Source organism: Pinus tabuliformis, chromosome Q (genome assembly GCF_031772625.1).
Source record: "Pinus tabuliformis cultivar Carrire ecotype Pingquan chromosome Q, CPIR1, whole genome shotgun sequence".
Taxonomy (NCBI): domain Eukaryota; kingdom Viridiplantae; phylum Streptophyta; class Pinopsida; order Pinales; family Pinaceae; genus Pinus; species Pinus tabuliformis.
In genome coordinates, this window is record NC_142296.1 from 290002659 (window position 1) to 290017769 (window position 15111).

Consider the following 15111-nt stretch of genomic DNA (forward strand, 5'->3'; position numbering starts at 1 on the left):
CTTAAACACAACCTTTTCTAATCAATTTTGGAACTTCATTGAGAGGATGGCTCTTTGGAGGACTCTAAGATTATAGAGTTGTGGTGTATATTTTCAATGCATATTTTCTCTATATAAACTTTCATACTCTATTTTGGTAGTTATGAAATCATCACGCAATGCCTAGGAAAATACAGTGGCATCAACATTAGTTGGAGTTTATGCTAAGGAAGAACCCTTTATAGTGTTGTCATGAACAAAGTATAGTAAGTCATCTAGCATCAATGGATTGTCTTGTGAGTGTATCAAGGCATTGTGGAATGCAATGAGAAGAGACCTCTATTGCATTACCAATGAGATTAATCGAGTGAACTTAACAACCTCCATTAACAAAGGGATTATTAAGTCAATTCCTAAAAATCTCTATCAATGTATGCTATAAGATAATGGCTAAAACTGTTGCACTTCATATGCAAAGAGTGGCCTCACATGTTGTTTAAGATGAACATAGTAGCTTTGTGCAGGGAAAATTTATTCCTACACTATTACTTCTACATGGAAGCTCGTGGATTGGGCTAAGGAGACTAGTTAAGCGCCCTTATTTCTTAAGATTGGTTTTGATAAAGCTTATGATAAGGTTGATCAATCAATTATCACAAATATTTCTTAGTTCTTAGTTTTGGCCCCATGCTGGAATGGTGTAGACTTTATTTTCTACTGCTTTGGATACACTTTTGTAGAACCTCCAAGGTTGCAATTAATGACAACAAAACAAATTTTTAGCTTATTGGGCATAATCCTCAAAGTTGGATCCCTTCTTTATGGAACTAGGTCAACCTTAGTGTGACCATCCATTACCTCTTCTTTCGTCTAATAAACGAACTATCAAAGACATTATCAGTTGTATCTTGAAGAGGTTGCCCCCTCGACAAGGAAAGTAAATAGTTCCCAGTCACACTGGCTTTTAGATTGCTTGGCCATTTTCATGTGTTTTCAATTGATTTCGCCACCAACTAGCATAGTTTTTGCAAACTCAAATTGGGTGGGGTTTAGATAGTTGATTTTTTGTTCTTAATTTCAGTTTATTTACAGTATTTCAACAATCTTTTTCTTTTTCTTTTTTCAAACACGATCTGGGCTTAATTAATAAACACACATATTTGCACACGCAAGCACACCTTAAGCGAAGGGCGCTTGGTTAACACCGCCAAGCCAAGACTTAATTAATTTATCTCCCCAACAGAGACGAAGACATTTGTTTATCTCCCTCCACCATTTCTGTGTCACTTGTGTCTTGCAACCATTGCGCCACCAAGGCATTTGTCGCAGAGACTTTTAGGTCTTCATACCCAGTTTCTGCTTGGATGTATTACTCCTCCCTGCAGGGTTTGAGTTAGTCCTCCCCCAAGTCCCCATACCGACTCTTCTTCTAGTTCATCTGATTCCTCATTTGATTTTGAGCCTCCTTCACCACATACCATCATCATGTCAGGACCCACTACAGGCACAGGAAACCAACATGGTGGTGGCTCTGGTTCTACCCCGTTAGTCACATCTAGCGAGAACCATTACAAGAACCATCCCGACAGCTCCTTTGCTACCTTTCATGGCTGGGTTAAGTCTCTTGGATTTTAGCCAATTGATTAACGACCCCATACACCACGACGCTGGTTGGCCAACTAAGCTTCCCTCGGAGATTCCCAAGTTTGAGGGTAATTCTAGAGAGGACCCCACTAATCACATCTGCTCCTTCTATATGTGGTGTTCGTCTAATTCCATCACCGATGACTCCATTCATCTTTGGTTGTTCCAACGCACACTCACTGGAGATGTTGCGAAGTGGTACATTAACCAACGCTTTGCTTCTCATTCCACTTTTGCGACGCTTACTAAAGTGTTCCTTTCATATTTTCAGTTACCTCTCCGATACAACTCCCGTACGAAGTTCTTGACCACATTTCGTTAGTCCTCTGCCACCAGTCTTTTCGACCATGTCCAGGAATGGCGTAGGAGGAGCCTGTGTCATGCTCCTTCCTTCAAAGACCGTGTCTACCTCGACTGGTTTCTTATGACTCTTTTAGCACCCATTGCCAAAGATGTCGCATCTCACTTTCGTCAGACAAAGGAAGAGGCTCTCCAAACTGCTCTGAGATATGACTTGATGTATGCTCAATCTGATTATGTCTATATCATTATAACAGACCTCCCTCGTCCTAGTGGTGCCAATGCACCGGGGACATCTCACACTGCCAATGATATCGCTTGAGCTATTTCACATCCTTCGTCGTATACTCAGCAGAGTTATGGCTATCCGCAAGGGGGCACCAGTTCCTCCAACACTTATCCCCTCCTACTAGCAACGTGTATTCAGGACAAAGCACATCTTATGCATTCACCCAACCACATCAGTAGATGTCAGGGCCAGCTAGTGCTCAACCTGTCTACTAGACTGTTGCCCCTTCACCATTTTACACCTATGCATCGCCGAATGCTCTAACCCCTTGGGCATTAGCACCGCAGCCTACCATGCATCCTTCGCCCCAACAGCCACTGCCCCCTCAGGGTCAAGTGTATGCACAACAAATATGACCAATCCCTAAAACTCGAGGAAAAAGAATAAGGGAAAGGTAACAAAGGTAACCAGGGTAATCAACCTAATCAACCCCAAGGGAACCAGACTAACACCAACAACCAACAACAATACAACCAGCCCAAGCAGAACAAGGTTGTTCGTACGAACAAGCCTTGTGCATGTTGTTGTGTACATGGCCATTATACTCATGAGTGCCCCCTCTTACCTCAGATGCGCCAAACGTGGGAAGCCCAAGCAGCATCTAGAGGTCAACCGCCCATGCAAAAACCGCCTCAGAAGCCTACACCATCTCAACCAGCTGTGCTTACAAATCCTTTCCCCCAGTAAAGATTTGTTGTTGCTCAACCTCAACAAGGACAAGCAACCCACCCACCCCAATATTCTAGTCCTAGTGACTACCAGATTCTCATGATGAATTTTGACAAGGTTAGTACCTCCGATGTCAACTTACAAACTCGGTCACGTCAATATGACAAGCCATCAACTTTATCCGCAACCGAACCCAAAACCAAAGAGTCTACTGAGTCTCTTACGACATCAAATGGTCCTTTACAAATCCCTCAACCCAAGGTTGAGTCAATTCCCAAGATCCCCAAAGGGCCATTGCGTCGTAATGCAGCTTCTAACCGAGTTGCCCACACGTACAGTATAGTAGATGACTTGGCACAATCACTTGCCGCCATGTCGACGTTGGAGGTCCTCCAATTGTGCCCATCTCAGAAGAAAGTTCTACTAACTGCTTTGGGCACAATAGATCCTTCAAATGATCGTTTGATTGTCTTTCTTGTTGATGCGTCAGAACATTCTCCATTACCATCATCTGTTTCTTTCTAGATACCAGTCTGAGTCCATAACGCCATCATCTCCCGATGCATTATTGACGAAGGTGCATCCACTTGCGCGATCTCCGTTGTCGTTTGGAAGCAACTCCAATCACCTGAACTATCCCCATCCACCATCACTTTGCGTGCTTAGGACAGTCACCACTCCCAGCCTCTCGCAGTTGCAATTGTCCAATGACTCTTGCGAGCAAGACTATTTCTGTAGACATTAAGGTTATCCATGCCCCTTTAGATTACAACATTCTATTGGGTCGTAGTTACACTTATGCCATGTCAGCCGTCGCATCTATGGTTTTTCCAAGATGTGTTTCCCCCATGAAGGGAAGATCGTCACTATCGATCAGTTGGTGTACTATGAGCCATCATCCTTGACCTCCCATGAGTCCATTATCTCATCGATGTCTGGCAAGCAATCTGCCACCCCTCACCAATGTTTCACCTGCAGTCTACAAACATTCCACCTTGTTGGGTGCTTACCCTGGTCCTCCCCTTCCCATCTCTAAGCCCAGCTCATCAAGTGTTTGCATGTTACAAGTGTCACAGGTTGCTCAAAAGCAATATGGTACCTCTGGTCAACAATCAGTTCCACAGCATCCTGTTGTTGCGACTTGAACCGAGCCATCAGGATCTACCCCTCCAGGACGTCCTTTTGTGGGTGCCTCTCCTTTGTTCCCACCAAGAACTCTTCCTCCAAGTCTTAACTATCCTGGAACCGTTTCGTCGAGACGTTATCCTGCAAGATAGATACCCTTATTGTTTCCTCCTCCTAGAATTTTTTTTGTCCCTGTCATGGCTTTGTTGAGTCTCCCTAACATGACTTTGGGGATCCGAGTCTAATACATTGATCCTCCAGCGAGCACTCCCCCTGGTCAACTCAGACCATATAACCTATCATGCTTTGACCCTAGTTCAACTAGTCCCTACAACCCCTGTCACTGCTCCAATTCCACCGCAACCTCAACATGAACACACTCATGTTGCGAAAGCATCCAAATAGGGGAGCAAACCCAAGAAGAAGGAACTTGAGGACAAGGCTCCCCAAGCACCTCCAGCTCCCAAGCCTCCAAAATCAACACCTCCGTGCGTATTGTGTGATGTTGGGCATGCCACCAATAACTGTCCTGAACTTCCTCGCCTCAAACCCTTGGTCGACGAAACATTTCCTGAATCTAACATACTTGAGGTCCAAGTTACATTACCTGATTCAACCAAGAAACTTCGTTGCGTACAAATCACCCGTGTGCTTTGTGCGATCATTACAGCCACCATTCCCATTGTTGCACTCGTCTCAACAAATTTCGTGATTGCCTCCATGTGCTTCGTGACTTCGAGGCCACTTGTAGTGGATTATCTACTCCTCACGAAGCACATGGAGACAATTGTGAAATTCGTCAAGACGAGCGAAATGGGAATAGTGGCTGTAATGATCACACAAAGCACACAAGTGATTTGTATGCACTGATTTAAGTTTCTTGGTTGAATCGGGTAAGGTAACTTGGAAGGTATGTTTGACTCAAGAAAAGTTTCATCAACCAAGGGTTTGAGGCGAGGAAGTTCAAGACAGTTTGGTGGCATGCCCAACAACATCACACAAACCACACAGAAGTGTCAACTTTGGAGGCTTGGGCGTTGGAGATGCTTGGGGAGCCTTGTCCCCAAAGTCATATTAGGGAGACTCGACGAAGCCATGACAGGGACAAAAAAGATTCTAGGAGAAGAAAATAAAAAAGGTATCTGTCCTGCAAGATAATGTCCTAGCAGAACGGTTCCTGGATGGTTAATACTTGGAGGAAGAGTTCCTGGCGGACAAAGGAGAGGCACCCACAAAAGGAGGAGGTCCTAGAGGGGTAGATCCTGATGGCTCGGTTGAAGTTGCAACAGCATGGTGTTGTGGAACTCACTGTTGACCAAAGGTACCAGACTGCTTTGAGCAACCCGTGACACTTGTAACATGCAAACACTCGATGAATTTGGCTCAGAGATGGAAGGGGGAGGCCCAAGGTAAGCACCCAACAAGGTGGAATCTTTGTAGACTCCGGGTGAAACAACGGTGAGGGGGGTGGTAGACTATTTACCGGACATCAATGAGATAACGAACTCAAGGGAAGTCAAGGATGACGACTCGTAGTACGTCAACTGATTAATAGTGACGATCTTCCCTTCATGGGGGAAACACATCTTGCAAAAAGTTGCAAATGCAACGGCTAACATGGCATAAGTGTAACTACAACCCAATAGAATGTTGTAATCTAGAGGGGCATCAATAACCTCGTCTACAGAAACAGCATTGGCCGCAAGAGTCACATGACAATTGCAATACATGTCGAGAGGCTGGGAGGGGTGACTGTCCCAAGCACGCAAAGTGATGGTGTATGGGGACAATTCATGTGATTGGAGTTGCTTCCAAACGACAGCAGACATAACGCAAGTGGATGCACCTTCGTCAATAATGCATCGGGAGATGATGGCATTACGGACTTGGACTAGTATCTGGAAAGCAACGAATGATGGTAATGGAGGATGTTCTGACACATCAGCAGGAAAGACAATCAAACGATCGTCTAAAGGATGTTCTGACGCATCAGCAAGAAAGACAATCAAACAATCGTCTGAAGGATCTACTGCACCCAAAGCAGTGAGTAGAGCTTTCTTTTAAGATGGGCACAACTGGAGGACGTCCAACGTCGACATGGCAGCAGGTGATTGCGCCAAGTCATCTATTATACTGTATGTGATCTCTTAAACAAAGTCTAAAAGAACCACAAAGTATGTAAGCAAGTCAAACCTAAATGGAGACTTGTGCCCAAAAAAAATCACCTAAGTCCATAAATCATAACAACAACAATGGTAAACCTCAAGTTGACACTAACCATACAAATGCTTCGTTGAGACTAACCATACAAAACACACTCGATTAAAAAAAATCCAACATTGACCTCAACATATTAGTATGTAGTCAATGTAAATTCATTAATGTGAAGTCAATGTGATCATCATGGAGCATATATTAATATAGCTAATATATAATGGAAAATCCTAGTAAATAACATTTTTGTAAAATAACCACAAAATGCAAATTCTAAGATTATAATCACCATTCATTAATAAATAACTAAAAACTCTCCATCAACATTTATCCTAATGTTGGGGAGTAAACACATCATCGTAACAATTCCCCATAATGCTCAAGTAGCAACTCTAATAATACTTGGTAAATAGTACTACACTATTATTGGGAATAAACACCATCCTAAACCTAATAATAGAGACTAGTCCACTCTAACATGTGTGTGCATAATTTAAATGACTGATAAACTTCGATTATGTATCAGTTCTAACGTTGAGAATTTGTAACACCAAGACAAGAGTGGAGGTAGGAAAAAAAAAATGGGAATCCTTGATTTCATTAGATGTGTTTACGCCAAAGAATATTCTCACATCTTTAAATCTAAAGAATCTATAATTTTTTATATTTTACATAATGAAACTTATGAAAACCATATTACTAAATAAACCACACATCTATATCTATATATAGAATAAGATTAACATATACATATAATCGCAATAAAGTGGCTGTTGTCCAGTGGAACATATAGTGATAATGACAGGAGTGAGTCTTGTCCCCCTCCCCCTAGGGAATTAAGGACAAAACATTGCACATACGAAAATATGGAAAAACTACATTAAAATTGAAAGAAGCAGCATACATTAAAAGTTCTTTCACAAGTACTAAATTGTAACGACGTAATATTTATGAAAATGCGTTCGTCTTAGTCTGCAGCATTGTAACCAAGGCACTGAGAATCAGGGACACAGTTGCATTACAAAAGTTAAAAAAAATAAGTCAGATGCGTGTTTCAAAATGGGAAATAGTGAAACAAAGGCCCTGCGTAACAGGGGCAGTTAGAGTGCTATCTCAAATTTTTAAGGAACAGCTAGGTTAGGGAGTAAATTAAGGGAAAAAAATCCTTAAAAACGAATAATAATCAAAATCCCAGGGTGATAAAAGAAGATATAAACTTAGATCATCCAATGGCCAAGGTAAAGGCATCCAGAGTTGGGGTTGGTATATTATTGTAGTCTTAAAGCTGAATTGGGGATGGCTCTGGATTATTGCAGTGTGTTAATGCAAAGGCTTGATTCATTGTTGCGTGTGTTAATGCAAACGGTTGATGCATATAAACGAAAAAAAACGTTTGATCATGTAAAAAAATATTCCAAATTAAATTCATATATTGTCATTGCTTATATAAAAACACAAATATTGATTGCAAGTACATACTCCCAATTTCAATCATATAAATATTATAAAGAGCAAACATACACCCAATTTCCAAATCCACATGCTACCAATTTCCAATTCAAATGCCATTGATTCCTTAAAACACATAAATACCATAAAGAGCAAACATAAACCCAATTTCAAAACATAAAAACATAAATATTGATTTCAAGTACATACTCCCAATTTCAATCATTGATTCCTTTAAATCATATAAATATCATAAAGAGCAAACCTACACCCCATTTCCAAATCCACATGTTACCAATTTCCAATTCAAATGCCATTGATTCCTTAAAACATATAAATACCATAAAGAGCAAACCATACACCCAATTTCCAAATCAACGTATCCAAGGGCTTAAACATTACAAACCACAAAACTCAAAAGATGCGCAAACATCAAATTCATAAAAATTACTAAATAGTAAACTCAGCACCTCAGCACCACAAAGACTTCAAATACATAGGTCTAAACAACAAAGACAGCTCCAGAATAGAAATGATTAGGGGCCCAAAGGCCCCAAACAGAAATGACAAAAATCGAAACAGCAAAAGATGAATGAAAATGTAGGGAATTTTTAATATATAGGTATACGCTCTAGCAGATGTGAGCACACAACAAAGACAACCCCAGAATAGAAATGATTAGGGACCCCAATGCCCCAAACAGACAAAAATCGAAACAGCAAAAGATGAATGAAAATGTAGGGATTTTTTATAAGAAATTCAGAGGTTTATGGATTTTTTTTTAGTTACTTGAGCATGCTATTGACAAGCTGCGCCACAAAAAGGCTGTCATACATGGGGATGCCTAAATGTTTCCTGAACCCATCCAAGTCCTCTGGGACGGGGTAACTAGGAGAGCAGGTCCCCAAGTCTCTAACTACGGAAAAGTGTAAGAGTTTCGGCAGTGCCTGTCATAACATACTTCCCTTTTTGACTTATAATTGAAATTCACATTTCAACTACTAAGCCTGGGAACAAATTCGAACAAATTCATATGGCCTCTCTGGCCGTGGAGGGGTTCAGAGAAGCCTCAGGAAATGTCTGCTGGTTCCAACTTTCAGGAGAATAATGCTTCGTAAAGTGAAAGATCATTAATATTTTTGCTAATTTCGAGGACCATGAATGCTCTACAGAAAAAATTCAACTCCCAAGCCTGGGAACAAATTCATGGCCTCTCTGGCCCTGTAGGGGTTCAGAGAGCCTCAGGAAATGTCTGCTGCTTCCAACTTTCAAGGAGAATAATGCTTCGTAAAGTGAAAGATCATTTATATTTTTGCTAATTTCGAGGACCATGAATGCTCTACAGAGAAATTTCAACTCCTAAGCCTGGGAACAAATTCATGGCCTCTCTGGCCATCTAGGGGCTCAGAGAAGCCTCAGGAAATGTCTTTTGCTTCCAACTTTCAAAGAGAATAATACTTCGTAAAGTGAAAGATCATTTATATTTTTGCTAATTTTGAGACCATGAATGCTCTACAGAGAAATTTCAACTCCTAAGCCTGGGAACAATTCATGGCCTCTCTGGCCGTCTAGGGGCTCAGAGAAGCCTCAGGAAATGTCTTCTGCTTCCAACTTTCAAAGAGAATAATACTTCGTAAAGCGAAAGATCATTTATATTTTTACTAATTTCAAGGACCATGAATGCTCTACAGAGAGTTGAAGGATAATGCTCTACATTATCACAAGAACCATGTTTGGCACCTGCCAGTCATAACAAATTAATCATACACATTACTTCCAATCTTTAAAAACAAACACGCATTATCACAAGAACCATATTTGGCACCTGCCAGTCTTAACAAATTAATCATACACATTACTGCAAGAACCATGTCTGGCATGGTATTGTGGTACACCAACAATACCATGACAAAATCCATATAAAAATATAAAGCATTGTAATTTAGCAAAACCATAATTCCTACAAAGTTTACGATACCATGCCATGACAGAATCAACTACACATCAGCATACTACAATAATCATTGGCCAAATAACAACCCGTCCTTAAAAAATCACAACTATCAAGAACATGCCATTATCATTGAGGAAGATATCTGCTATGAAACAACATCAAATATTCCCTCAGCCCTTGCAAAAAGATAATTAAACATATAGTTGTATCGTGGTAAAGCAACAAGTCAAAAGTCATACACAGCTAAGCGAATTTTGTAGTTAAGCAAAATCAGCATGCTTTGTTTACAAGACTATGCCATGAGAGAATAAACTAGAATGCCAGATTGTTAAATTGGCATCCCACTTGAGTCATTGGCTCACACTTAAAAAATCAAAATTGACAAAAAAAGGGCTTCATTGAGAAAGACAACTGATGATATTTGAACAACATAGCTGATAAAAGTATTAAACTATGTCGTTATCTAAGAACAGAACCCTACCATAGCTAGATTTAGCTCTCAATTGTCAAAAGCATCATCGTCGTCATCAGGGAGAGGCTGTGCTGCAGCAGCTGCAAGATCTGCCTCATACCTAATTCACAATCAAAGTTTCAGAATCCAGTTATTAATCACAAATATTACGAAAAAATAAAACAGTAAAAAACAGAAACATTGTTATTATGATGCTTACTGCAGTTGTGTAGCCATATCAATCTGAACCTCTGGTGGAGCAAGAGCAGGTGACTCCACGAAATGAAGGTTGGGATCCCTGAATATGACAGATCTAAAATGTAAATACCTTGAACTACGTATCTATTAGCTTGTCCACCAAGCTTTGAAGCCAAGTTATATTTTAAAAGCAACAAGGTCAGAGAGTATGTCACAAATACTTACCCAGAGAGTTTCCGTGCAAGATAAAGATATGGCTTCTCAAAATTGTAATTACTTTTAGCCGATATTTCATAATATTGAAGATTCTTTTTTCTGTGGAAAGTAACTTGCTTGGCTTTAACTTGTCTGTTCTTCACATCAACCTTGTTCCCACAAAGAACAATAGGAATATTCTCACATACCCTGCAACTTATCATACAATATCAGAAAAACAACAATCATGCAAAAGATAAATGAAGCCTGGCAAACAGCAAGTGTTATTCATTAATTTTTTCAAAAAAATAAAGAAAAATACTATCAATACTTGCCTGCAAAGATCTCTGTGCCAGGTTGGTACATTTTTGTAAGTCAGACGTGCAGTAACATCAAACATGATTATAGCACACTGGCCATGAATGCTGCCCAACCAAAAAACATTGATGTAAGTACTTCTACATCCTCTAGAAGCGAAAATCATTTTAGTCCAACCATGTTTAACAACGTGAGAGCACAAATACTAAATTTCCTCCATATAAATATCAACTACTTTGAGCGCAGAAATATTATTTTACTTTTCATCCATAAAGCATCGTTCAAGTTCCCCTTTGGACACTTTCAAAAAATCTTGGAGGCTGGAACTTTAATATTTGATTATTCAGACCTCTTTAAATGGCACTATAGCCATTGCTTAGTTTGAGTATAAAAACTGTAAGTATTGGAAGCCTAAACTTATCCATTGAATGTAGGAGTCAAGCAGAAAAACAAGAAGATGGCCTAAAGATGGGGGAGCAATACCCGCTAATGGAGCATCGCACTTATAATAATTAGAACTGGTTAGACTATCACTGTAGTATGAAGGAGCCTCTAGCAAACAATAGCAAAGAGTCAATGTCAGATTCATAACGGTATTTCTATCAATATTGCACAACTCGTACTTGTATAAAACTTGTATGGCTATTGACTCGGCGACCCGTATAAGACTCGGGAACGACCCGTATAAGACTCCCTCCATTTTCCCTTTCCCTCCACGTGATCTCAAAAAAAAAGGTAAAAAAAGTTGAATTTTGAGGGTCTTATGCGGGTCCTATGAGAGTCATATCCAGTTCTTCATGGGTTTAATGCAGGTAGCCAAGTTTTATGCGGGTTTTGGCGGGTACAGATAGAAACCACAAGTTCTATGTGAGTGACCCATCTCACTATAAAACCCATCAAGACCCACGGGTACTTGCCGGTCTTATAAGAGTCGTGCTACACTGAATTCTATTAGCTCAACTTTGATATGATTATGCGACTCCTTAGAATTCAAAGCTAGATTCTCTGCCGCTGGGGTCAAAGTTCAGAATCAAAAAAGATGAGAGAAGTACCAACTAAGGGAGCACCACACTTATAATCATTAAATAGAGTTAGTAAGACAATCTCTGTCGTACAAAGAATACTCTAGTAAAACAATGCCAAAGAATCAATGACAGATTCATTACTGTATATTTGAGATGACTATTACCAATGGTAGTAGAATTCCACAGAATCAGGTCTTACCGTACAAAAATTCCACGAGGAATCCTCAATTCACCCAAATCTCCCCTTTGATTCATTCCAAAACCCTAGTGCATCAAAAGAATGTCATTCCAACTAAAAAATTCACATTTCTCCTCAAAAGAGTATGTTTAGGATAATTTGTATGTTTCTGCATGTGAGTGTAAATACTAAATACAGAAACACATGATTTTCTAAAATTTTGAATAATTTGCATGAATTTTAATATTAATGTGATGTATTTGATAAGACAAGATTTTTTAAATTGTGTCTTACACATGATTTTCTCAAACTTCAAATAGTTTTCAAGATTTTTTTCATATTAATGTGATATATTGGAGAGGACACGAGATTTTTCTAAAATTTTGAATAATTTTTCGTACTAAAGTGTGAATGGAATTGGATTTCTATTATACGATTTCTTCCCTTTTCCTGGATCATACTGAAGACAACCAGGATACACAGCTAGTAGGACAAAAAGTACAATAAATACCCGTTTCACATTCAAAAGGTATAGTTTCATCAATTTTGGTCGCCATAATAAGGAGGGAAAGATTAGATGGCTGAAGTATAAATAAGGAAGAGAAATAATGAATGAAAAGAATAATTAAAAGAAAGAATCAAATTGACAACAAATTGTGGATAATTTGTTGATTCTAAATGTATGTGGTAACTATGATGGGACTCTTTTGCATTCAAAGCTAGTTAAATCTAGAATTGAGGTTAAACAAGAACAGTGATTGCAGTGGAGTATCGGGCTAGTTAAATCTAGAATTGAGGTTAAACAAGAACAGTGATTGCAGTGGAGTATCAGGCTAGTTAAATCTAGAATTGAGGTTAAACAAGAACAGTGATTGCAGTGGAGTATCAGGCTAGTTAAATCTAGAATTGAGGTTAACCTTGAGCAGTGAACGCCGTGGAGTATCAGGCCCCAGCAAGGATAAAGGATCAATTTCCCTAGAGGAATTGAAATGACTGGGGCCTGGTGCAAGTCCTGGGTAATGAAACAAAACAGAGGTGCTTGCGAAGGATGGTTCCCATGAAAATTGGCTGCACGTGGTATCTGGCATATTCAGGCCAATGGTAAAGGTTCTAAAGCTTCAGGAATCAATTCCTGATAAAATCTAATCACTCCAAATATCATCAATAAAACCAAACAGAGGTGCTTGTGATGAATGATTCCCATGAAAGTGGGCTGCAGGTGTATAGCATGTGGTGTCTGGCATATTCGGGCCAATGGTAAAGATTCTAAAGCTTCCAGGAATCAATTCAAAAGGAAAACAGAGAAAAATCTAGTCGCTACAAATATCATCATATAAATGAGCACTCAAATGAGACAGCACGACCCTTAACCGACTCACAAACAGATGCATGCATGAAAAAACAGTTTCCAAAACACTAAATGCATCAGAATAATATGTTTACGAGAAATTTAAAAACAAAAAACTTACTAGTAACCATCTCGCAGGCCACCGAACTTCTCTTGACCAGCCGTGTCCCAACAGAAAAATCGAATCTTCCCACAATTAGTGAAAAAATCGAGAGGGTGAACCTCAACCCCGATTGTGGCTGACCATAAGAAAATTAGATAAATATTAGCACCCTGCATAATAGCCTAAAACTCGAAACATGTCCTTTTAGGAAAAACGGCCGACTGCATTTACGCCATGTAAATAAATCTGATAGAAAAATAATGAAAAAACGAATTTTAAGAAATCTGGCAATTAGCTAAAAGATTGAAGGCATGCCACCAGACATAAACCCTAGAAAAACCCCAGTAAATCTACACCAAATAACAGAAACAGAGTATGCAGGTGTGAAATCTCATACGCTCATATTTCTTCTCAAATTCTCCTGTAAGATGGCGTTTGACAAATGTCGTCTTCCCTGCAAATTCCATCCAATAAGAATATCAAAACTATAAAAAAGAGCATAACCAGGACACGAAAACAAGAAAGATCTAAATATATTTTACCAGTGCCTCCATCGCCAACAATGACAAGCTTGAAGCTCGGGCAATCTGCCTGCTGGCCAGGAAGAGCCTGAAAACACAAATAACACAATGAATCTCATGACATTTTCAGACAGAGAAGGGGAAAAGAAATTAAAACACAGGGAAGGAAACTACCATTGCTAGAGAAATGAAAGAAATGAGAATGATCAGTAATAATTATAGCCCAGACGATCGATGAAGAGAAGATGAAGCGAAGGACGGGTTGATACTTGAATGGAATTTGGGAAGAGCCTGTTATGAAAGGCGTTGTAACTGACAGAATGAAGATATAAAGGGCGTTTGCTAACCAAATACCCTCCAAGTCCGATTATAATTGAAAGGCCAAAGAAGAAATAAGAATAATCCGCCCGGTCCTTCAGATCCCGGGGCTCTGTTTCCTTAGCGGTGCAATATCTGGGGTTTAGCTTGATATGAACGCGAGGGTTTTGACCGTTCGATCTTGGAGACGGCCTTTATGAGACGTACACGTCTCTATTGTTATGCCGAATAATTATTATTATTTTATTTTTCCTGTTGGCAAATTTGACCCCAAATTATGCCATCGGGATTGCTGGCCTTGTTAAAGGCAGTGAAGGTGAAATTTGAATAATAAAAACAAATCCTATAGTGAGAGTGGCCAAAGGTGGTTCTATGGTTAGAATCTCATTAATGATCTCATCTTCCATCGCTCTTGCAAATGTTCTTGATAAGATGTTTTTGGAGGTAGTGGTTTTGTTATCATGTTAAGATGTTTTTGTAGGCGGTGGTTTTGTTATCATGTTAAGATGTTTTTTTAGGTGGTGGTTTTGTTATCATGTTAAGATATTTTTGTAGGTAGTGGTTTTGTTATAATGTTTTATAATTAGGGTTTTTTATTATGTCGATAGATGTGTTTATTTTGGAATAGAATTTTTAAATATTAATTTAATTATAAATAGTTAATAGATTGTTGTAGGGATTTCATTTTATAAAATATCTATAAAATGCTTTTAGTAGTAGTCATTGATATTTATTTTAAAGGTAGTTATGTTTTTTGTTTTTTAATTTAACTAACATAACCATATTTACTTGATGTCATTTGTTATTTAATAATAATTTCATAATGGTGTTAA

General features: G+C 39.2%; 1 protein-coding gene across 1 annotated transcript; it reads right to left on the reverse strand.

Annotated features, from left to right (window-relative positions):
• Nucleotides 1-9715: 9715 nt before the first annotated feature.
• On the reverse strand, nucleotides 9716-14406 carry LOC149219369 (GTP-binding nuclear protein Ran1B). The gene is made up of 8 exons (XM_089384351.1): nucleotides 14135-14406; nucleotides 13982-14048; nucleotides 13837-13893; nucleotides 13458-13575; nucleotides 10803-10892; nucleotides 10498-10677; nucleotides 10295-10372; nucleotides 9716-10195 (listed from the first exon to the last, which is right to left on the reverse strand). Exons 1-8 carry the CDS (start codon nucleotides 14135-14137, stop codon nucleotides 10123-10125), a joined length of 666 nt encoding a protein of 221 aa, XP_089240477.1. The 5' UTR covers nucleotides 14138-14406; the 3' UTR covers nucleotides 9716-10122.
• Between the last annotated feature and the right edge of the window lie 705 nt (nucleotides 14407-15111).